Source organism: Oxyura jamaicensis, chromosome 26, assembly GCF_011077185.1.
Source record: "Oxyura jamaicensis isolate SHBP4307 breed ruddy duck chromosome 26, BPBGC_Ojam_1.0, whole genome shotgun sequence".
In the NCBI taxonomy this organism is placed as follows: Eukaryota; Metazoa; Chordata; class Aves; order Anseriformes; family Anatidae; genus Oxyura; species Oxyura jamaicensis.
In genome coordinates this window covers 5345111-5368452 of record NC_048918.1, presented here as the reverse complement: position 1 = coordinate 5368452, position 23342 = coordinate 5345111, and the positions used below count along the sequence as shown (strand labels likewise).

The window sequence follows — 23342 nt, the reverse complement described above, 5'->3', positions numbered from 1 at the left end:
ATCATGCAGCAAGGTCGGTTTAACCAGCTGCATGCTTGATAAGGGCTCTGCGCATACTCAAGTGGAGAAGGCACAAAATTCGAACTAGAGATGCTATAAAGTAATGTAAGGTTTATTTTTCCAAAGACCATCCTAGAGAGGATACAGGAAAAAACTGTTCCAGTTCAAAGACCCTCTCCTGTGGTTTTCTCTGGGCATTTTGCATGGGTTGGCCTAAATCCCCATTCAGGAGCCCAGTCCCCTTTGCACTCAACCCATGCAGTTCTGCTTTATAATCCTCTTCCCTAAGTCTAAATAACTTTTTTTTTTTTTTTTTTTAATATCTAATTTTAACTAGGTCACTGAAGATTTTCATGTTTCAATTGAGCCACTCTGAATCCCATCATATTTCCTTCAGAAGCTGGAGGCTCTGTGCTACGGGCCCAGTTGCCTTTCATGTTAATTACCTTTTACTTAATCCCCCCTTTGAGAGGGATGCGCTGAAATGCAGAGAACACGTGCAGCGAAGCACACAGCCTGAGCATGCTTCCCGAACCCCTCTGTGTTTCCAGCCTTGTGGATTTCTGGCTTTTTTGGCTTTTGTGGAGCCAGGGGAAGAGAACGGCTGGTGAGGGGGAGCCCTGCTGCACACTCCTCTTGATCAGCAGAGGCCAGCTGCAAGTGTCCAAACTAAAAGAGATGTTTTTGTGCGATGTCGTTTTCTGGTGTCCCGTCTTGCGTGGGCAGCTCCGGAGGGGCCCCGTGTTCCCAGCTGTGCTGTCTTCACAAAGCATCCCCACGTGCCGTTTTGGGGTGGGATTTTCTGGAGACACGCACAGTGGGGCGCGTCGGTGTGGGGCCACTCCGGGCACGTGGAGCTGCACTAACGCCCCGACCCCGGGGAGCCGGCCGGGGGCACCCCAGTGCCATGGAGTGGCGGCGCTCTCTGGACGTTTTCCACGATGACGTTGCTCCTGATGAGGGTGTCGAGCAAGCCGGGGGCCAGGCTGCGCAGGAGCAGCATCCCGGTCACAACACCGCGCGGGTAGTGCAGCTCGCGCTGGCGCAGGGCCCCGCTGCGGATGATCTCCAGCGCGCACTCCTCCTTGGGTGATGGGGCCGCCCTGATGGCATGTGAGACCATCCGCATTGCGCTGTCTGGGGAGACAGAGAGGGGGAGCCGGGTCACATCGGGGCTGCTGCAGGCACCAGGGTGCCAGTAGCTTCCCCTAACAAACCCCTAAATGCTGGGGATTGGGCCCTGGCTGTGGAATAGCTGCAAAGTGATAGCAATATCCTTCCCGTTCCTCTCCCTCTCCTGAGGATAAATCCCCACCTCCTGTGAGTTTACTGCAAAGGTAGCAGATTTTATTTATTTATTTATTTATTTATTTTAGTGCTGAGGCTCCATTTCCCAAATTGTGCAGGGCAATTGGTGAAGCCCTGCACTGTGGTGCTGGGCTCGGCTCTGCCTGGACGTGCCCTCCCCAGGCCATGAGCCCCAGTGGTGTCGAGCTTACCGGTGTCAATGAAGCCCAGGATGCAGAGCGTGATGGAAACATTGACGTTGTCTATGATGAACTCATGTCGCAAGGAGCTGAAAAATCCTTCCAAGGCGAACTTTGTTGCAGAATAGGGAGCAATAAATGGGCCACCGGCTTTACCTGGGGCAAAGGCACAAGATCAGTGTTCATGTGTGCTGGGCAGGCACAAAGCTGCATGGCTCTCCCCTCCTCTTGCCCTTCAAGTAGCTACGATACTGTGATACAGGATCTCTGAGGGCAGGGGCTGTAAAAGCCCAGAGCATTGTATCGTGCATCCAGGATGTAAGCCAGCTTCTGATGCTGGGCTCCTGGTGGGGTGGCTCTGCCTCACAGTCCTAATTCTCGCAGCAGGCAGAGGGAGGGACGTGGTACGGAGAGCCTGGCCCCTCATGTGCTCACCTGCCACAGACGAAACGACGACGATGCTGCCCTCGCTCTCCTTCAGCATGGGTAGGGCAGTCACGGTCATCGCCACGTAGCTGAGGAAGTTAGTCTCCAGGAGCTTTCGTACATGTGCCACATCCCCATCGAAGTAGTTGAAGGAAGAGTAGCCGATGTGATTCAGGATGAGCATATCGAGGCCTCCTGGAAGCAGAGCACCTTTGCTAGTGGCAGCCAGCATCTCAGAACAAAGCTGCTTTCTGGTGGCCGGGACGGCCCTGAAACGTGGCGTGGGAGAGGAGGGGGCAGCACCCATCACTCACCCCAGGTGTTCTCGGCCTCCTTCACCACCTTCTCGGCGAACACGGTGTCCTCCATGGAGCCACTCACGAAGCGGGCGGACGCGGCGCCCAGCTCCAGGCACCGCTCCACGACCTGCAGCGACAGCGAGAGCGGCACTGGCGAGGGGACTGGGGCGGGTGGGCAGCGCGTCTGCCTGTCCCACAGCATCCCCCTGCCTTCGGGGGGAGGCATTCCTCAAGGGAAGTTTCTGCAGGGAGTTAATGCCCCCCTGAGCTAAATATTTAATATTTATAAGCAGGAATATGACCGCTGAAGTTTGATTCTGTGGCATAGTGGAAGCAAAAACTGTTGAGTCTTGGAGAAAGCGTAAGGGCTGGTCAGACCAGGAACTGAGCGCATTGCAAATGGAACGTGGGGTGCTGTGGGGGGAACCGTGGGGAATCTGCCAGGTTTCTGGCATTGCCACGTCTGTGAGCTGGGTGAACACCCGAGCGCTCTGCCTGCCCGTGGGGCTCTGGATCACTGCCGTGCTTGGGGCACCCGCCGCGTGCTGCCTGCACTCACCTTCTGCAGCTTGGCTTCTGTCCGTGCCGTGAGCAGGACGTGGGCCCCCATGCGTGCCAGGTGGTACGCCATCTGCTCCCCGATGCCGCTGCTGGCTCCCGTCACAATCACCCGCTTCCCCCGGAGCATCTCTGGAGAGGACGCAGAGCTCAGAGCCGTGCATGGCTCACGCTGCCCAGGCCCCTGCAGGCGGCTCCTCCGTGCAGACGCTGGTGCGGACCCCGCCTGGGCTCCAGCCCGGTTAGAACGGGCTTGAGCTGTGTCCAGCCTGGTCAGGAGCTGCTTTTGAAAATGCCAGGAGCTGACAATCATTGCAGGCAAGGATTAAATGTTTAAAATGGATAACTGCGTGTTTGCTAAATTAATGAATGTGCTGAGATCTAAGAGTGCAAGCCCAGCAGACCCAAGCACAATCCTGTGAGCTTCTCCTGCATGGCACAGGAGGCTTCAACCACCTGCAGCACCTCTGTGCTCCTTCGCAGCCCTCACCCCCACACTTTGGCTCTTCCAGCTACGCTTTGGAAAACCCTTGAACAGCTCAGGCCGGGCTGCTTGGCTCCATGCTGCCACGCGGGCAGCAGCCTTGCCAGCTGGGCTTGCAGTGTTCCTGTTCAATCACTTACCCTCGCTGAAACTCTCAGGTGCTGAATAAAAATACACGGCCAGCCCCAGCCCCATCAAGGGGATGACAACCTTCAGGAACAGCCCCATCCCTCTGCCAGCACCAGGTGGGAGCAGGACGGAGTGTGCAGCTCCAAGCACGGGCGGGTGGCCGTGTCAGCGCAGTGCGAATTGGGCTGCCAGTGATGGCAGGGCTGAACTGGTTCTCATCTTACACAAGGCTGCTGGTGCCTATTGGACCTTCTTTTTGTGCTTCCTGTAATTTAGCAAACATTAACCTAATAGAGAGTGTTGCTTTGGACTTTAGGCTGTCCCTTTGCACCCTTCTCCTGCTGTGAATTTCAGGAGTGTTTTCTGAGGGTGCTGAAGACCAGCCCTTGAAAGCTTCCAGCTCAGTGGAGCAGTGGGTGCCTTGTTTGGTGACCGCCTTCGGGGCTGGGACACCCGTGTCCCCCCAGCCCAGACCTCCCAGGACTGTCAGCTTTCTCTCTTCTGCTTTGTGTCTGAAAGCGAGTCTGAGCTTCCCTTCCTTCCTCTCTGGGTGCCACGAAGATTTATTGATCGGTGGTGATCATTGTGGTGCGGGTTCACACAAATACCTAGAGAGAGCAGGGCTGGCAAAGCTGGTGTTTCTAGATCCTTATCAGTGCTCCAGGTTTATGCTGTGTAATATCGTTATCGGTGTAATGCTGATAGTTTGCTGGGTGGTGGCTCTTAGACCTAAAAAACTCAGTCTTGAGGAATCCAGTGAGGCAGATTGTGAAAGGCAGTAAAGAGCCAAGCGGGTGAATAATAAAGATCTTCAGCTTTCACAAGCGTTGTGTGTCACACTGCTCAGCATCTGCCTGGGCATATGGCAAACTGATTTGCAAACAATTTTCTCAGAGAAAGTAGCAAAGGGCAAAACCTGCTCTGCGTGCACTGATTTGAGCAGTAGGTGTCAGGATAAAGAGAACAGAGATGCCGGTTCCCAGTTCTCTTTAGAAAGATAGGAGCAAAATGATGCTGGGGAAGGGCCCAAGGGAGGTTTCTCATTTCTTCATCTTGAACCAGGTGACAGCTGGAAGGCAGGCACTGGTTTTTGGTTGGGGATGCCATGGGTGTTGCTCAGGCGACTGCAGCCAGGTTAGGTGTAAAAGCTCCGGAGGTAAGGGAAGCTGTGCCGGGCTGGCTGCAGGCTCGTACCCGGGTGTCTCCCCCTGCGAGCACCATGCCTGGCACCGTGCTTGTGGCTGGGGCTTGGCAGCGCAGCAGCTCTGTGTGGCTGGAAGGCATTTTGCTGTACAATGTTTGTGTCAAGAACTGTACCCCAAAGAATAAACTCGGTGAAAAGATTTGCATTTAATTTGGTCATTAAGCTAAAGAAAAAATAGGCTAGAGACTGTTATTCCTGAAATGAAACAATGAAGGATTACTGCAAAGGTTCAATTTGCTGAGAAAGGCAAGTCAATGGAATTATGCCTATTTACAACAGCATTTAGTAACGGAGAAAGAGGGAATGAAAAACAAACACAGAACACACCACAGTAAAGCTATTGAGTTTTATTTAACAATTAGTTTGTTACTACTTTTCCCTTGTCTAGGGGAAGGGAATGGGTCTAACCGGATGGGATGCTGCAGGCGCGGGCACTTCCCCGCTGCCACATCCCGTACCACAGCGTGGGGTTGTGTCAGCCAGGCCCTCTGGGGGCGATGCGATTACCTTACAGATAACTGAAGAACGTTTTAAAGCCCCGATCTCTGACAGGGACGAGCGAGGCACCAACAGGCAGGCGCGGGGGCTGCGTGGGCGCTCAGGCAGCCGGCGGGCGCTCCACCTGGTAGTGCTGCCGGACCAGGTAGTCCAGCAGCTCCGCGGCCCAGTCCCGAAGCAGGAGGGGGATTTTGGTCAAAGCGTATTTGTAGTACACCTCACGCTGACGCAGGGCACCCCCCTTGATGATTTCCAGGGCACACTCCTCTTTGGGGGCTGGGGACATCAGGACCACGTCAGCAGCAGCGCGCACGGCGCTCTCTAGCCAGGGAACAAGGGGAGCTTTGGTCAGGCTCAGGCTGCCCTTTTTGTCCTCTCCTTGAAGTTTGCCTTGTGAGGAGCAAACCAAGGGGCTGCGGAAGGCCACCACATTTAGTTAATGTGAATGGGGGAAGCAGAACTTGTGAAGGAATTACTAAAACTGGGCATATCAGTATGCACTTGAAAATAGAAGTAACTTCATGATACAACATTCCTCTCTGTTGTCCAACATACACAGAGATTTTCAAGTCGTTCTCATCATGTGCTCACACTGCGGTAGCTGGTTGTTGCATCACTAGATGAGACTAAGGGGAGGCATGTGGCTGGCACATCCATTTAAATTTGAATTTTAGGCTGTGCCAGCCTCTGTGCAGCGGCTGATTTTACATAGTGTGGGGAATTAAAATAGTTTTAAGCAAGTTTTTTTGGTGGCAGAGAGGTAGGAGCCTGCAGAGATCAGAGGTCATGTTGCATGCACTCGTGCTATGGCAGGGCCAGAGGAAAAGCAGCACCAGAGGTGCAGGGAGCTGAAAACACGATGCTCGGTTCCTGCTCAGCCAGACCAAGCGGTGCGGATCTTACCAGTATCAATGAAGCTGAGGATGCAGAGCGTGATGGAAACGTTTACATTCTGGATGCTGAATTCCTGCCTCAAGGAGCTGAAAAATCCATCCAGGGCAAACTTAGTTGCAGAGTAGGGGACCGTAAAGGGAAACCCAACTTTACCTAGACACAGAGAGAAGTTCCATTAAAGCACGGAAAGCTGTGCCACATAAGCCTCTGTTTTGCACTTCATCAGATAAAGTATTTTACCCAAAGGGAGTTTGCTGTTAGGGAAGCATCATCCTAGCACCAACAGCAGGACTACAAAGCATTCCCCTCAGGGTCCAGCTCTTTTATGGCTGTAAATCCAACAGCATGTCTTACGTCTCCACTCAGGCTATGAGCAGCAGGCAGCAGCTACGAAACCCTCAGAGGGGAGAGACAGAGCAAAGTTTAATCTCTAGTCTCTGGATTCTGAGCTAAGCTGATCGCCAGAAGACCAACCAACAGACCAGCTGTGAGTGGGGACAGCTGTTATTAATTTAGTCCCCTGACTTAACAGAAGTTTATTAGGTCAGTCAGTAACTGACTCTACAAATATTTGCAGAGCAGAATATTTGGTAGGTCAAGCACTTGACCTATAGTCAGAGGACCAATGCAGCATGAAATAATTACATTTCCACTTTTCTTCACAAAACTGAAGCTGTACAAGGTCAGCTGTGCTAATGAGCCCAGCACCAGGGCGTGGGGTTTAATTACAGGGCCAGTCAGAAAGCAAGCTGGGGCAATCAGATTGCATCAGAGAACAAATTCCACTGAGAAATGTGAAAAAGACCTGCTGTTTTTGGTTACTTTGAGTGTGTTAAGCAGTCCATTTGAGATGCCCGGTGTCTCTGTGTGTTTCCTACTCACGAAAACCAGCCCACAGTGTTTTATGACAGTCCCATGTCCCCCACCCTGCTCCCACTCACCTGCCATGGATGAGACCACTACGATGCTGCCCCCGCTCTGCTTCAGCATGGGCAGGGCAGAGACTGTCATGGTCACATAGCTGAGGAAGTTGATGTCCAGGAGCTTCTGGACGTGCTCGACGTCACCATCGAAGTAACTGAAGTATGACTTGCCGACATGATTAAGAATCAGCATGTCTAGGCCCCCTGAAAGCAGAGGAGCAGGCATTAGTGTGTGGTGGGAGATGGCTGCCGTGGACAGGACAGAGCCTTTCCTGGCAGCAGAATCAATGCAAGCAAAAAATCTGGGGGTCAGAATCTTTTGGGGTCAGTTTTTTTTGGGTCAGAGCTGTGAGAGCTGGGACGGTCTGGGTGGTGGTTGCCAACAGAAATGTGCTGGGCTTATCTGACTCGTCCTAGGCAAGAAAGCTGTTGTGACATTTTTTCCCCTGGTTGAAGCACAAATAATATGGCACAAGGGAGAGACTGCTCTTGAGTTGTCTGTGGACCCCTGTTGGGAGAGGGAGTGTGCTGCATCGAGCTGAAATATTGCATTTCCGCAGTGATGACCCATGACCAGAGTAGCAAGGCTGCTGCGGGCCTGGTGGGTGGTTTAGCCCACAGTAGCCTGCAGTGATGAAATCCAGGATTGTGATACTGGGACAGGATGTTACGAGGGCACTGAGATGAAATTGGGAGTGCAGTTCAGCCTGCGCTGAAGTGGTGCAGGCTGGGCAGAGGGGCAGAGCTGGGCTGCAGCGGGCAGAATTAGGGCAAACCTCTCCCCATCCCCATTTCTTCTGCGTTTTTCTTATCAGGTACCGATTTTTCTTAGTGGGCACACAACAAAAAGCAGTGTGCTGGAGAGCTGCAGCATCTCTAACCTGCCGCTGGCTGGCGGGAAGCAGGCTGCGGACGTACCCAGTTCGGCCTCGGCTGCCTTCACCACCCGCTTGGCAAAGGCCATGTCCTCCATGCTGCCGCTGACGAGCCGCGCCGAGCCAGCCCCCAGCTCCCGGCACCGCTCCACCACCTGCGACGGCAACACGGCACGTCAGAGACCGCCCGCACCGGGGGCCGGGCGCTGCCACGGGGAGGGCGCCTTGCTCCCCGAAACGTGCCCCTGTCCCAAAACTGCATTGCAGGGCTTCTGGGAGTGTCCGGAGCCTCTGAGCTTCAAAGAGAGCCTGAGAAATGATTCCTCTGGGGAACGCGTGACCCAAGGCGGTCTGGCTCTTTAGCGACGTGGTCTGTGCTGGAGCTGTGTGTGTGCAGGGCGAGCAGGAGCTGATATTCACTGCAGTGGAATGAGGGCGTGTGTGCTGATGGAGCCTATGCATATGGGGAGATGTGTACATAAGCGAGCAAGTTCAAATAGTGAAGTACGTGCCGTGCAGAGTGCATGCCTGCAGGAAAGTGATTTCTGAGCGTGCAGGAGCCCCAGAGACCATAAGTTTGCATACCCGTGAACAGAACCGTGCACATCTGGCGTTTGTGCTGGGGCAGTTACATGCACATGTATTTATGTATGTACCTGTGATGTGAGATTGGCCTTCCTACTTTTGTGTGTGCACTGCCTTGAGCATGCATGTGTGAGTGCTCAGCTTGCCATTTACTTTCTGCAGCTTGGCCTCTGTCCGTGCAGTGACCAGGACGTGGGCTCCCATCCGCGCCAGGTGGTACGCCATCTGCTCCCCGATTCCAGTGCTTGCTCCAGTGACGATCACACGCTTCCCCTTCAGCATCTCTGGGGACCAAGGCACATGGGTATAATTTATCCAAACCCTATTTAAAAAGTAAATAACATCCCCTCATGCCCTCAAGCAGCAGTTAGTTGCAAGCTGCGCAAGCCTGCCTGCAAGCGCGGAGCCTCGTGCTCCGTCTCGCACCGAGACATCTCCTCCCTCTCCTGGAAGAGCTGCACCAAGGAGCAGCTGCAGCTTGAACTGACCACAGCAACACGGGGACAGTTCTTGGCTCTTTCAGAAGCTTTTTCATGGATCAGAACACAACTTATAAACAAACACAGCTATTTTTGCAATAAAAAACATCCGCTAAGTACATGCTTCAAAATTTTAAATCCAACATTTAAAAGCCACGTTTACAAACTTTTTTACAGACTTGAACGTGAAGTGTTCAAAGCCTTCTCTGTTTCAGAAGCCCCTGCCTCACCTGCTCCATCAGAAACTCTTTCTGCATGTTACTTGCTCAATTTGAGTTTGAATCTCTGCTAAAACAATGCTCCTTTATCAGCCCTGCCACAAAGGCTTGGACCTGGCTTGGTCCAAGCTCTGTACAGTTTCCATGCAAAGCACTCGGATGTGCCTTTTAATATTTTAGTTAAGGACAGATTCACTTTTAATACTTACCAGGTTGGAAATTCTCCCTCGCAGAATAAAAGCAGAAGGCCAAAACCAGTCCCAAAAAAGGAATGAGAATCCTTTGCAACCGACCCATCCCTGGAAATTGAGCATGAAAGAGAACGGAGGAAAAAAACCTCTGCAGAGCTGCTCCCGAAGGAGGCAGCAGTGCCAATCTTTCAAAACCTGTTGCGAAGGAATTGCAACTTCCAGAGCACTGAAAAATCGCAGTGGGGTTGTTAAGCGAAGCAAAACCTTTGATCTGCTCCCCACTGGAGCCGGGGAGCCTCGGCCTAACTGGTGGTGCTGCTCCGAGCTCTGCCCGGCTCTTTTCATATTTCCTGTCCCTAAGATAAAATGCAGAATTTCGCACAACACCCTGGAAGAGGTGTGTCTTTGCCGAACAGCATCAAGTTTCACTCACAGAACATCAGAGGCAGCCCAGTGCAGGTGGCTGAAGCTCCTCTTTTATTCCCACTGGTGCTGGGCGCGGGCGGGTCCGACCGTGGGGGGACAGGCATGGGGACAGCCACCGGGACCCCCTGCCCGGGGCGTCACTGCGCTGCGACCCCGCAGGGTGTCCCCGTACCCAACAGCTCAGAAAAGGCTTTGCTTTGCTGAGACGAGGTTTGCTGCTGAGCTCCCTCCCGCTTGGAGTATTGCAGGAGCTTCGCAGCTTCCTCCTTACTTGTGAGTGAATGTAGTCCAAGGAAAAAACACGTAGCGTCCGCTGTCGTGCTGTGTCCGGGCAGCAGCAGGTTTGATGTCAGCGATCTTGCGTAATAGGATTATATCATGCTCTAGTGTGGGTCCAGCGCTGGGATCTGCCTCGCAGAGTGCTGGTACCTGTGGTGCTAGGTGGGGACGGGGGCTGAGCCTGCCAGGCTCTATCCCGTGCTGCTCTTTCCCGGCCTGGGGAAGCTGCGATAACTGGGGCCAGTGCCTCGCTGGCAGTGCCAGAGCTGCAGCAGGGTCTGATCCATGCAGGCACACTGGATGCAGGTAGTTTTTATTCCTCACAGACCCCTACACCATAAGGAACCAGAAAGAATTACTAAAAGATTAATATATATATATATATTAGAGATTTAAAATAAAGATGGTTTAATTTAATAACATAGCAGAGCAGAGGGGCTCTCAGGTATTGATCCTGCTATAATATGTCTCTAAAATCTTATTTATGCCTTTCTACTTCAGTCTCTTCTTACCCTCTGGTAGTAAGCACTTATCCCACCTCTGGTCAGATAACAGCACTATAGTAACTCTGCCTTTTCCCAAGTCCTGCAGCTTTGAACTTGAGCCATGATCATGGGGCAGCCATTTCATTCCTTGGCTTGAAAACAACGAGCCAGTTAGCCCTCCCTCGGCCGAGATCTGTGTTGCGGGCAAGGAGAGAGGCTCTTTTAACATGATGTTTTTTATTTCTGGCATTAGGATGTTGCATGGGTGGAGGGGTGTGCGTGGATGCTGTTGTGGCCTGGGAGGACTGGGGGGGGGGAGGCGTGGTGGCCCTCGAGCCCCCAGCCAGGGCTGTTCTTCACTGCTGCTGCCTGCGTGGATTTCCTCCTCGCTGCCTGTCACCTGGCCAGGCGCTGTGGCTCCTCACTCCCACTCGAAGCTTTTTCTGGGTTTGTTTTGCTCTATGCAACTTAAGAACTTGTTTTTAACCTCTTCTTCAGGGTGGGGAGTGCAGAAAGGGAGAGGAGGGCAGGAAGAGGCGAATGCGGAGAAATATTTTCTGATCCGAGTGACTGAACTCAGCCCACAAGGCTGGTCCTGACCCCACTGCTGCCAAACCTTCCCAGCTTTACAGGTAGAGGCCGGCAGCGTGCCTGGTGAGATGGAGCACTGGTGGAGGGGGAAGCAGCCTTTGATCTGAAACAGCTTCACCCAAATTATCCTGGACACCTTCCCCCTGCTGCAAGTCGCTTTGGCATCGCTCACCTGTTTGCAGCCGTGTTTTCCACGGCACGGTGCTTAGCATTGTGCTAACTGCTCTGCACACGGGAGGTTCTCCATTTAGTGCTGCCTGGAGCTCACTTGGAGGAAATGAAGGCACGAAGAAGCTTGTTCCAACAAAAACTGGCGGAGCAGCAAAGGGCAGCTGCTGGAGGGTCCCTGCCGTGCACGGCAGCGAGGCGCGTTGGGGAAGGAGAGTTTCAGGGGCAGGGCTGGGGGTTAGGCAGGCTCATGCATGCAGCTCAGGAACTCAAAAGCACTTGGCAGAACTTGGAATACCACATTTTTTTTTTTTCTCTTTTGAGTGATATTTGGCTTTTTTTAACCCATTATCAAATCTTTGTTAATTGCAGATGATTTTCCCGTTCTTCCCACCTTGCTTTCCTTTATCATGTAGACGTTAAAACATTATTTCTCACACCTAGCTCTCCAGTACTTTATCACAAGAGTAAGTCTATTTCCTTTCCTTATAAGAGGGATATCGCCGTTACAGAGGGTTACCCTCGGTTATGCTCACACTGGGGCTGTGGGCATGGCAATGTGATGCTGTCGTGTTGCAGCAGGTCGGTGTGTGTCTTGGCACGGTGCAGGCAGCCTCGTGGAGCCTCCTGGGCACGGTGTACGGGCAGTGCCCACGTCCTGCAACTGCTGTCGCTGCCGCAGCACCGCTCCTGAGAAGTGTGCTCTCAGCTCCCAAGGGAGGCGTGCGATGATTGTAGGACAGAGTTGGGTTTGACAGAGTGTTTGTACTCACTACAAGTTTAGGGAAAATACTGTGATGTTTAAGCCATTCCTAAGCACTACATTTATTTTTTCCTGTGTGACCAAATCAGGAATTGCTGCCTTGACATGTTATTGTTGGTACCATGGCTGTGGCTGTCTTGGGTCTTGGCCACTCTCCATGTTCCCAATGCCCTTGGTGTTGGGTGGGAGAGGCTGATGTGCTTATCTGGGCCCCTAAATTTAGCCTGGCAGCTTTTGAAACATCCATTGCCTACGAATAGCAAGCCACGACTCTAAAGGCATTCAGCTCACGTCCTTGAAGCAATTGGCTTGGGTGGGAGGGCTGCTGCATTTTTGGTGCTCGTGTTATTGAAGGCCTGGGCAATGGCTCAAAGCTGACATCAGATCTCTGAAGATGTGCTGCAGGGAGGACAGAGACAAATATGTATCAGTTCTTATGCCAGCTGCTATTTTCCTTAGGATTTAGTGCATCAGGAAAACTACATATTTACAGGTTGGATTAAACTGCATTCAGACAATTTCTAAAAGAAACAGAAAAACAGAAATCAACCTCAGGTGGCTTCAGCAACATGCAGCACACCTTAGGCAACGTGTGGCTCTCCTCAAGAGCTTATCCCTCAGTACTTTGGTTTAACTTGGTCTTAAATGCCCCACATGTTCCTATGCTGTGGCTCACCTCAGAAGTCCTCACTAGCACTGACTGTACAGCTTACATATCCCACCTGGTCACTCCCTGGTTTATCCCAGCTTTTATGACTGTGATTTCCCTCTGCAATTCACAGCTGGGGCTTTTGGAGCAGCTCTGCTGTGCTTCGCTGCCAGGGTGTGTGGATGCATTTTGCCAACTGCACGTGGTTTTTGCATGTGTTATCGGGAGGGTTTAGTACCATTTTTCTGTTGTCAGCGTTGGGGTGTGGGTGTTCAGGGTCTCAGGAGATGGGGCTGGGCAGCAGGCTGGTTTGGAGATGTTTGCTGCGGTTTAAAGACCAGGAAGTCTGCTGAAGCATTTTAATCTACTCCATTTGGCAAGCCTGCCATTCATCATAAAGTGATGTTAAATGGATTACTAATCTCCTGTATGCATGGAGTTTGTCACTGTGTGGCGTAAATGGGCCTTTTTGTGGTCACTGTGGTAAAATCAGCCATTGCATCTAATCAGCTGCCCTGCCAAGAGGCAGTCCTGTCTGAAATCCGAGGCAAGCTGTTGTGGAAGTGGTAACGCACAGGCTTGACCCCGCAGATTGACCCATAAGGCAACGTGTGCCGGGCAATGGCCTCAGCCCTCACAGGACGTCAGGAGGCAGATCGCCTTCAGCAAGGCATGGCTTTACCGAGTTGGCTCCAGAACTGCCGGCACGGTGCGGCGGTTTAGCTGTCTAATCCCATTAGCTGTCTTAGGAGGAGCTATTTTGATTGTTCCACAAACCTCTTTGCTTTAAGCTCATAAACCCCGTGACTGGATAACGGTGGAGAGGAGGCGAGGGCAGCATGATGCTGGCAGAACGCAGCGGGCAGTGTGCGCGGCATGACCACACTGCCCGGGGCCACCGTGGGTGGGCTCGCCCTGAGCGTCCTCGCTGCCCCTGGCCTCGCAAGCTGGGCCCCCATAACCCCATTTCTTAAATTCTCCCTTTCCTTTAGGGCAGGTTGAGAGACCGGTACCTTGTTGGGAAGGGCTGATCAGCGTGTGATTGTCAGAGCTTGCAGCTGACTGGGACAAAAAAGCAATTCTCATCGCAGTCTAATCCATTTTAATAGCTCTGCTTGCCACAGCAAAGAGGTTTCTGCATTACAGAAATGTGTGAGAACTGAGACCTGGCAGCATTGCCATGCCTGACACAACCATAGGCATTTATTTAGGTCCCTGGCTTGTCATGCAGCACAGGGCCTCAGCTCTGCTGAGCCTGGCTCTGAGCTAGGGCGCTTGGCCTGTGGCCGCCATCAAACCTCAGCTCTCCATTCTGTTTGCTTTGACATTTCCACCGGTGTCAATGAGGTGTTGGGTCATTCGGCTTTGCCAGAGACTAAAGTGCTTGGTAAAGGCCTAAATCAATCATTATCAAAGGATGTTTTAAGTTACTCTGCTCTTCTTTCCCCTTGAGGGAAAGGTACCTTACACTTGGTTCAAAGCCCAAAAAGAGTTCTTTCATGGGCTTAATGGGATTTCTCCTCCACAAAGTGCTACTGTTGTTTGTGTTCATTTGTTTTGACTGAAATATTAATCAGCAAAATGATTTGCATGGTTATATATTATGAAAAATGTATGAAATTAAGGGAACTTCAGCTATGCTCTTAGATTTTTGGATTCTGACCCTCTACGAGGAGCTCTATACTTGGCATTGGTGTCAGGCAGCACTGCTTCATTTTCCATAACCTCATGCTGTTTGTAACAATTGTTTTGCTTTTACAGAATCACAGAATCACAGAATAGTTTAGGTTGGAAGAGACCTCCAAGATCACGGAGTCCGACCTCTGACCTAACACTAACAAGTCCTCCACTAAACCATATCCCTAAGCTCTACATCTAAACGTCTTTTAAAGACCTCCGGGAATGGTGACTCAACCACTTCCCTGGGCAGCCTATTCCAGTGACTAACAAACCGTTCAGTAAAGAAGTTCTTCCTAATATCCAACCTAAACCTCCCTTGGCGCAACTTTAGCCCATTCCCCCTCGTCCTGTCACCAGGCACGTGGGAGAATAGACCAACCGCCACCTCGCTACAGCCTCCCTTCAGGTACCTGTAGAGTGCGATAAGGTCGCCCCTGAGCCTCCTCTTCTCCAGGCTAAACAGTCCCAGCTCCCTCAGCCGCTCCTCGTAAGACTTGTTCTCCAGAACCTTCAGCAGCTTCGTAGCCCTTCTCTGGACTCGCCCAAGCACCTCCATGTCCTTCTTGTAGTGACGGGCCCAAAACTGAACGCAGTACTCGAGGTGCGGCCTCCCCAGAGCCGAGTACAGGGGGACAATCACTTCCCTGGACCTGCTGGCCACGCTGTTTCTAATGCAAGCCAGGATGCTGTTGGCCTTCTTGGCCGCCTGAGCACACTGCTGGCTCATATTCAGCTGACTGTCAACCACTACTCCCAGGTCCTTCTCTGCCAGGCAGCTTTCTAACCACACATCTCCCAGCCTGTAGCTCTGTTTGGGGTTGTTGGGACCCAGGTGCAGGACCCGGCACTTGGCCTTGTTGAACTTCATATTGTTGGCCTTGGCCCATCGGTCCAGCCTATCCAGATCCTCCTGCAGAGCCTTCCTACCCTCGAGCAGATCAACACACGCATCTAACTTGGTGTCATCTGCAAACTCGGTACTGGTGGGTTGGTCTCCCAGATTCTGGGCAGGGTATATGGTGTGCCCCTGTCCCCGCCCCACTGGCTCTGCCTTTGCCATTGAACCAATAAAGAGGGATTTTTCCCTCCCACTTCTGACTGCCAGGGATTGTTTCTCTTCCCTGTGTTTTGTAGCATGGTTAGGATCTTTCAGCTGTAGCTGTCTGGAGAGTTTAATTTACATGGCATAGTGAGAATCTGATATGTTCAAAACTAAGCCCAGGAAAGATTTTAAATAGGTGGAAGTCCTCTAATGATCCTGGCAGTGCTCTGGGTGCAGCCCTGAGGCTTTTTTCCCTGTTTCCACCTGCTTCAGGCTGACTGTGCCATCATGTCTGCCTATGCTGCAGCTTCTCTAGCTGTGACATGCCTGTCATAGTGGAACCTAATACTATTTTCCACGATCAGGTGTCAGTGACAAGCTTGTGAAGGAGCCCAGTAAGAGATCTCATGGCAGAGACAGGAATCTGTGCCATCAAACTCAGATAACCCCAAGAAGGTGAAACACCCACCTCTAACTTTGGGAATGTCTCTGTCACACAAGGCCACCTCCTCCCCACCCCCTGCTGACCCATTTTTGGAAGGGAGCAGCTGCTGGAGTTGCAAAACCCCGACCCCTCTGCCCCAGAGCAGCCACACCAAGGGATGGAGCTCCATTGAGCAGGTCTGGTTACTGCCCGCCACTGTTCAGCGAGGGGGGGGGCAGAGGCTTCTGCAGAGTTGCAAGTGAAACCCATTTGCAAATCCGTAAGAGGAGAGTTTGAAATGAACACAGCTAGAGAGCATTGGTACCATATAAAATATTTATTGATTTTGCAAAATGTTGTAAAATGCATCTGTAATAAAAATAAGAAACCATGCTGTGCATCTTGCACATTTTTATACCAACAAAAGGTATTTTTTCCTACTGCTGCACAGCAGCAAATTATAACCGTTCGTTTCTTTCAAGTCTTACACTTGCAGTCTTCCTCGTTCAGCCAAACCTTCGCTCTTCTTACTGGAACCACCACCAGGTACAACAGGACAGCAGAGTCTCTTGTGCTTGGTTGCTCAGCAGACACCTCTTGGGCTTTGGGGCTCTTAGGAGGCGTGCTGCCTGGTGACCAGGGCCCGCTGCATCACCACCGGCTTCTTGCTCTTTTCCAAGATCAAATCCTCCTGTTTCTGAGGAAGTGTTTGCCCTTGTGTTGGGGCAGGTTTCTTCTCCTCCTCCTCCAGCCTCCCTTCGGAGGTGAAAGGACTGCACACTGCCTCCACCAGACCAATGACCACACCGAAGAAGGCCAGCATGCTGCCCAGCATGTACAGCTTGACCATTTTCCTGTTGGGCTTCTGGCTGAGCAGTTCTTTGGCAAAGGGGATCAGCTCATGCATGGTTTCCATTTTTTTTTTTTTTTTCCCCAGCAGGTTTGGAAGATGTCAGTTCTACAGGGGAAGAGCGAGGGAGAGGCATGTTAGTTAAATCCAGCGGCTTTCTCCAGCAGTGTCACAGCAATCCCCTTGGCCCCCGCTCCCTGCAACCATCCCCGGCCACGTGTACGTGAGGAATGTTAATTTCTGCTAGAGGAGAACGCAGCCGGCGGAGGAGCCCCATGGCTCAGCAGATGCTCGGGGCTGCGGCAAGGGGGGAGTCCCCGCAGCGTCCCCCCGCGTCCCCCCGGGCTCCCCCTTACCAGAGGCGGCTGCTGCAGGGCCGGGACAGGGGCGGTGAGCGCTGCGGGCTGCCTCGGCTTGGCTCGGCTCTGCTGGTCTGGCCGCGGCTCAGCTCTGCAGCTGCTGCCGGCTGCCCGCTGCCCCCGCCTTATATCGCCGCCGGGGCGGGCGGGGCCGAAGCGGGGGGGGGGGTCGGGCACGCCGCGAGCACGCCGCTAGCACGGGTCCCCCGGTGCCCCCCCTGGCCGGCCGCAGGACCCGGGCCAGCCCCCGGCAGTCCCCCGGGGCCGCTTGGCAGCGGGGCTGGAGCGAGCCCCGGGCGGCCGCTGGGAGCCGTGCTGCGGGCGGTAGCGGGCGGCGCGGGGGGGTGCGAGGGGACAGAGAGCTTGTGGGCAGCTCACGAGCGGGGTGCTGGGGTGGGGGGCTCGGGGCTGGGCTTCTCTCAGCTGGTGGGGTCAGCAAAACTTCATGTCTTCTTGCTGCCCGTTCTCACAGAGAAGTAGGTAAAACACGTCTCGGTGAGGCACAGCAGAGGTGTTACGGTGTGAAGGTATTTGTTAAAGGCTTCATGCACGGCTGGTGGCAAAGGGAACCATAAGCTGCTGGATGCAGCGTGGGACAGCACCTTAGTTTGTTGGGAATCGGAGTAACTGGAAATGACCCCCGCAGTGCAAGCTCCGGGCTGCCTGTTAGATCACATTGTCACTTCCCTGTGTTTGATGCTGAAACTCCGTAACACCCCATTGTAATCTTAACTCCCTTATGATTCACAAAATGGACAGCGTATTTCCTTTTTGGGGAGAAAAGAGCTCAGCACTGTCACACTTCTTCCCTGGCTCACTGCCCAAGAGCATTGCATCAATAACATACAGCGCGTTGCATCATCTGCGCCGCTGCCCCTCTGCTGCCGGCTCTGTCAGTGCACATATGCGTGTACCAGGAGAGCTGCGTACACCTCAGCTGCTGCTGACTTTAGCTACAGCCATAGGGAGCTGCTGGGACCGACAACTTCTGAATTTGTAGGGTCTGGACAGGCTTCCCACCCGATCAGTACGGCTGAAATGCTGGGGGTTTCTCTACTAGGGCAGCATATAGAAATGTATGCAGTGCGAGCTGATGCACAGGGCTGGTGGTGTCTGTGGAGAGAGGTGAAGCCCAGAGGGAGCCTTGGTGAACAATGCTCTGAAGGAGACTGCTGGCTCCCCTGGGTCTCCTCCAGGGTGGCCAGGCGGCCACAAGCCCTGGTGAGGCTCAGCCCCACAAGGACCAAAGCGGGGCTCATCCTGCAAGCAGCAGGGGAAACGGGGGGACACTCCGCCTGCCTCCCCACAGCACATGGGAAGGAGGGATGGTGGTGCAGGGAGTGGGGGCTTGATGCCCCTGAGCTGGATTTTAGCACAGCCTGCCTGGGGGAGACCCCTCTGACATCTCCCTGCCCCTGCACCCAGCGTGGGTGGGACAAAGCCTGGGAGCCAGCGCTGGCTTTGTCTCTCTGGGGGGGAAAGAGGCACAGAGAGAACTTCAAGGAATTTGGGAATTCCTTGAGCTCGTGTTGGTTATCCATGTCACTTCTTTCCTTTCCTTTGAGGATCTAAACACCTTCCCTTCTGAAAAACTGCTAGAAGAGGCAATGTTGCCCAAATTATGCCCTAAAATCATTGGACTGGATCATGATAAAATGAACCTAAAGTCTGCCTTTTGTCAGGACTGCAATGCCAAGCTTCTGTTTGCAGTCCTCGTGCTGTTTTCCTCCCTTTCTCTCCTGGCACACCTGGGTACACGACTCACGGGCCATGTGAGGCTCAGCAGTGGTGGGAGGCGAATGCCTAGGATCCTCACAAAGGAAAGTGTTCATTAAATGTGTTGGCTTTTTTTTTTTTTTTTTTTTCTTCTTCTTCTTGATGAGCTCTTCCCTGGGCGCATGTGAGCCAGTGAGTCACCTCCTGCTCCTCACATTCTGCACGTAGTGGGGAGGCTGAAAGTTTCCCCGCAGTCACATGGGGTGGGGGAGCTTGCGCTGCAAGCAGGACTCCAAGGAACCTCTGCCAGTGAAAACCTGGGGTATTTTTTTCTTTTTGCAAGTTTTGAATGCACTTAGGAAATTGTATTGCGAGACTGGCTGTAAAAGTTGCTAAAGACTTGTCTATCCCTCCTTAGTGTCTTTTTTTTTTTTTTTCTTCTTTTTCTTAAAATAAAGTCCTTATCTTTTCTGCCAACTTGGCAGCAAAGGTTGCGGCCAATTCTTATATTTAAGCCACATTTTTCCCTTCTGCAGTGCCTTGAAAAATGAACATTGCAGAAAAGATAGCTGGAGGAGACAGCAATTAGACAGGGAAAGTTCAAGGTCACTGTTCCTGCAGCCAGGGCTGGCTGCCACAGTGTGAGATGTGGTCTCCCCTTCCAGCCTGGGCAAGCGGTGAGTGCTGCAAGCTGCTTGGGCCCTGCACAAACACCAGAAAGTGCCGAGCTGTGCAGGGTGTAATCCCAGAAACAAAGGTCAGCGTGAAGTGCTTGAATCATGACATTTTGCCCTAAAAATAAAAATTAAAAAAAAAAAAATGAAGCAAGATTTTCTTTGCCTCCTGAACCTTTTACTTGAAAGCCTCTTTTCCAACCAGCGGGCTAGAAAAGGAACTTTGTATTCATAAAATATAGATGGGGATGTCTGCAAGCACAGCGTACTAAGAGCTGGAGCTGCAAGGTGCGCGCAGTGCCTGGGATAGCATTGAGGGTTATCCAAGCAGCCAATAATTCCTCTGTGGCAAATGCCTCCTATGGCAGCACTCAAGTTGTGTTGATTTAACTAAATAATATTTAATTCAGTTGTGTTTTAAACTGGAGTAACAAAGTCTGTGCAGGCTCGTTGTGTGGACATTTAAATTGGATTAAGAATGGATAAAAGGATTAATGATTAACATTAAATTAGACTAATTTTAGCTGTTCCTAATCTTATTTAGGAGAGTCCACACGAGGCGGTTGTCAGGCTTAATTGCAATTTTGATTAAGCCGGGCATTATAGCTGGGAAAATGACAAGAGTTTAACGTCATCTGGAAGAAGAGCTCTGCCTGAATTCGCAAAGCGGCATAAGCACCCGAGGTTTAACCTAAATACTGGTGGCAGGGAGGTCGAGGTGTGTGATGGCTCGCCAGACGATGCCCCCGGCCTTGCACGTGCTGAGCTCGGCTGGAGCCACGTCGTGCCCAGCGCTGGAGCCACCAGCTCGGGTGAGGCTGTTCTGAAATGGCTGCCGCAGGACATGGGCTGTGCTGCCCGCGGCTGCTTCTGGGGAGCTCTGCCCACGTTGAAGCTGTGTCCTGCTGCTGCAGCTTGTGTTGCATGGGGATAATGATACTGATGCTCCTGGGGAGGCCCGGAGCTGCTGCAGGGGGTTGTGCTGGAGGGGCAATTCTGAATCCAAATACCATATTTTCATTTAATATAATTTACCTTGTAGAAGGGGTTCGAATGCAGTTAACAAAATGCTTTTGTGCAGGAACAGCGAGTCCGAGGGCTCCTGACCAGCTGTATGGCTGGCCACACTCCTGGGCTGGATGAGGCCCCCCTGCCCAGCTCTACTCACAGCTCCAGGCTTTGCAGAGCCACGGAGGTGACCTCTGGCTGTCAGTGAAACTTCCCAAAACGTAGCTTAGCATCATCCCTGTGTCTCAGCAGCAGCAGGGATGAGGTGGGAGGATTTGTTGCTGTATATTCCATGTGCCCGTGCCTGGACAAGGCTTGGGTGCTTCTGGACCCTGTGATGGGGGCTGAGCGGTGCTGGCGCGGCTTCGAGGGAGCTCTTGGAATTATTTTAACCCTCCTGCTGTTGATTGTTGTGGGCACAGGGCTGTGCTGAGGGTCCCTGCTGGCCAGCAGGGCTGGAAGCATAGGAACCTCCTCCCTGCTCCCCTGCCATGGCCCGAAAACGCTGCCTCCAAATCCTCCAGCCTGCAGCTGCCTGCTCTCCTAACGGGATGTTTTCTCGTTTAGACAACGGGGACATGACAAAAATAAAGATGTTCCCCTGCAATTATAGTTGTTTCAAACCTGCCAGTGGAAAGCAGGCAGGCTGCCCAGGCCCCTCTGTCTGCCCGCTATTGCGCCCGCAGCCACAGAGCAGGAGCGTGGAGGGGCAGCAGGCCGCAGGCTGGGCCCGAGGGCACTGCGCCCTGCATCAAGCCCCTGGGGTAACCCCATTTAGACCTAAACTAGGTCAACGATTTTTCAGTTCAAAGTTTTATTTGATTTCAAAGCAGGCGTAGGGGTTTGGGGAGATGAGCTGGAATTGCATTAGAAATTCCTGAAATGCTTTCAGAAGAAGATGACAATTAGCAAAGGTGGTGTTTTAGCTCATCTGCATGTGCCATAGTGAGGAGGTGGTTTGCTGGCCGGGTTTGATTAAAATAGGAAATGGAAAGATTCTGTGGAGGAAACATCATTTTGTTACTGAAGTCAGTGGAGACAGCTGCCCAAAAGCTGTGACACTGACAGTGTTTCTTACCCCTGAACAGACTTTTCCTAATTTTCTTCTTATGTAGCTCCAGTGCTATAGAGTTATACTAAGTTAGTGTCCTTTTTCCTGTAATGGAGGTTTTATGTTTCAAGAGATTAAGTGTCCTTACAAGCAGTGCTCTGTCCCTGATTTCCAGTTACTTTTGTGTTCCTCTGAGCTCAGCAGAGAGGAGACTTAAAGTAATTGAAGGCAGCCATTCAGGGCTGGTCAGTGCTTGCTAATGGGTGTCACGCCTCGACTACTGGATCAAAAGCTGCTGAATTCGGATGGTGTCCCTGGAAAAGCTCCCAACAGACTAAGGCACCTGTGTGCCTTTCACCCCAACAGACAGCAAACATAGGAGGGAGGAAACAAAACAAATCTACTCACACACGACTCACATCCTTTTCAGCTCTGGGAGCACTCACTGCCGGGTTCAGCACCTGGGGAGTATTTGCCCGCGGTGCCTCCCTCGTGTCATGGCTCATCCCACTCATCCTGCTCATCCCACTCATCCTGCCTTGGCACCCAGCTCTGAGCCCAGTGACCTGAAGGCACGTGGTGCTGGGCTCTGGTTGCCTGACAAGCTGGAGACCTTAATTTTAAAAGCAGGTGCTTCGTGTGTGTAGCTGTTATAGTGTGAACTTGTGATGCTGACCAATGTGCATGAGCTGCTCTTCCCACCCTCACAGGAAGGTGAGCTTTTAAACCACTGGCTGTTCTAAACACTGTGACCTCTTTCCACCTGAAATTTAAACCCAACCCAGTAGCATCTCTCTTGGTTGCTGCTGTTGTGGAAGGGACAGGGTTCTCTGTCGTGTGTCCCCTTCAGATCATTGCTGGCACTAGGACCTGCTGATGCCAGCCCATGCCATGGGTATAGGATCACGTGCAGTGGGGCTTTTCTGCCTCTGATGAGCACCTCTGGGACAGGATACACAAGCTGCAAGGCTGATCACACACACACCACAGAGCAGGATCTGAAATGATCCTGTCCACAGGAATGTCACTGAACATGAGGAGGCAGTGGCTCTGTGTGGTGCATCTCATCCGGAGGAGATGCTTTAAGCAATGGCCTTTTTTTTTTTTTTTTTTTTTTTTTTTTCCTCCTGTTTTCTGTAAAGGAGGCTGTTCCCACTCTTGTTCTTGTTTGAACTTGCAGAGTCTGGAATGCCAGGTGACTGCTCACCTTGTTTTGGCAAGCTGCTGGAACAGCCTGGAGGAGCAAAGGCTGGCTGAAGGTGGTTTGGAAAGCTCATTTGGAAAGCTTGTGGTTAAGGTAGCGTTTTCCAGGCCTACCTTTGTTTGCATTGGCGAATCGCAGCAGCCTGTGCTTTGCAGTAACCTGGGATGGAGTTTCATCATTTCGGAGCAGCCTGGGGCTCAGCACTGCTGGCTCTGGCACAGTCGGTGTGCAGTGTTGGTGGGCTTCCCAAGAGTTGTCACCATGCAGTGCCTCTGTTCTGCTGCTGCTGGGTCTGATTTACCTGGGGAGGAAAGTTTGGAGGGAACTGGTGGGAAGGTGAAGTGAACAGCTTGGCTCCATGGAGACTGGGGACAGCTCGGATGGGTCGGAGGGCAGTTGGTCCTCCCTGGCGTCAGCAGTGCAGTTTCTGAAGGAATGAGCATTAATTTGCTGACCTGCTTGGCTTAGTGCCCTCGGGTTTGACTTTACAACAGACCAAAGAGGCACTCAGCTGCAGGCGTTCAGCCAAGGCTCACAGGATTGCTGTGTCCATCACCCACAGCCTTGCCTGCCTGCAGTGTGCAGGGTGGTACTTGAGCTGGCTGCGCGTTTCCTCTTGCTTTCTCTGAAAATCACTCCAGTGTTTCTTTCCCCTTCCCCTGCTCAGCCGGCCGAGACAGGAGGAGGCATCTTACAGGAGGAGGCATCTTACAGGAGGAGGCA

General features: G+C 52.4%; 3 protein-coding genes across 5 annotated transcripts in view; 1 reads left to right on the top strand and 2 right to left on the bottom strand.

Annotated features, from left to right (window-relative positions):
* LAMB3 (laminin subunit beta 3) overlaps positions 1-23342 on the top strand; it is a 62850-nt gene that overhangs the window by 13320 nt on the left and 26188 nt on the right. The window lies entirely within an intron of this gene.
* Positions 97-9753, bottom strand: HSD11B1 (hydroxysteroid 11-beta dehydrogenase 1). Of its 3 annotated transcripts, XM_035346890.1 has the most exons (7): positions 3604-3618; positions 3395-3572; positions 2772-2902; positions 2228-2339; positions 1923-2108; positions 1500-1643; positions 301-1137 (listed from the first exon to the last, which is right to left on the bottom strand). In XM_035346890.1, exons 2-7 carry the CDS (start codon positions 3480-3482, stop codon positions 863-865), a joined length of 936 nt encoding a protein of 311 aa, XP_035202781.1. In that variant the 5' UTR covers positions 3483-3572; positions 3604-3618; the 3' UTR covers positions 301-862. The 3 variants fall into 3 exon arrangements, with proteins under 3 accessions (XP_035202783.1, XP_035202781.1, XP_035202782.1); XM_035346891.1 differs by lacking the exons at positions 301-1137; positions 1500-1643; positions 1923-2108; ... (2 more) ...; positions 3395-3572; positions 3604-3618 and adding exons at positions 4919-5406; positions 5989-6132; positions 6921-7106; ... (1 more) ...; positions 8516-8646; positions 9269-9753; XM_035346892.1 differs by lacking the exons at positions 2772-2902; positions 3395-3572; positions 3604-3618 and adding an exon at positions 8516-8659 and having other exon boundaries at positions 97-1137.
* On the bottom strand, positions 16080-17098 carry G0S2 (G0/G1 switch 2). The gene is made up of 2 exons (XM_035346894.1): positions 16964-17098; positions 16080-16715 (listed from the first exon to the last, which is right to left on the bottom strand). The coding sequence occupies exon 2, from the start codon at positions 16671-16673 to the stop codon at positions 16371-16373; it is 303 nt and encodes a 100-aa protein (XP_035202785.1). The 5' UTR covers positions 16674-16715; positions 16964-17098; the 3' UTR covers positions 16080-16370.

Bases quoted from the DNA above. Each gene is read 5' to 3' on its own strand.
- HSD11B1 (XM_035346890.1), bottom strand. From the start codon at position 3,482: ATGGGGCTGTTCCTGAAGGTTGTCATCCCCTTGATGGGGCTGGGGCTG. The intron at 2,903-3,394 runs GTAAGTGATTGA...CGTCCTCTCCAG, and splicing joins ACCTGAGAGTTTCAGCGAGG to AGATGCTCCGGGGGAAGCGG. The intron at 2,109-2,227 runs GTGAGTGATGGG...CTCTGCTTCCAG, and splicing joins GGAGGCCGAGAACACCTGGG to GAGGCCTCGATATGCTCATC.
- G0S2 (XM_035346894.1), bottom strand. From the start codon at position 16,673: ATGGAAACCATGCATGAGCTGATCCCCTTTGCCAAAGAACTGCTCAGC.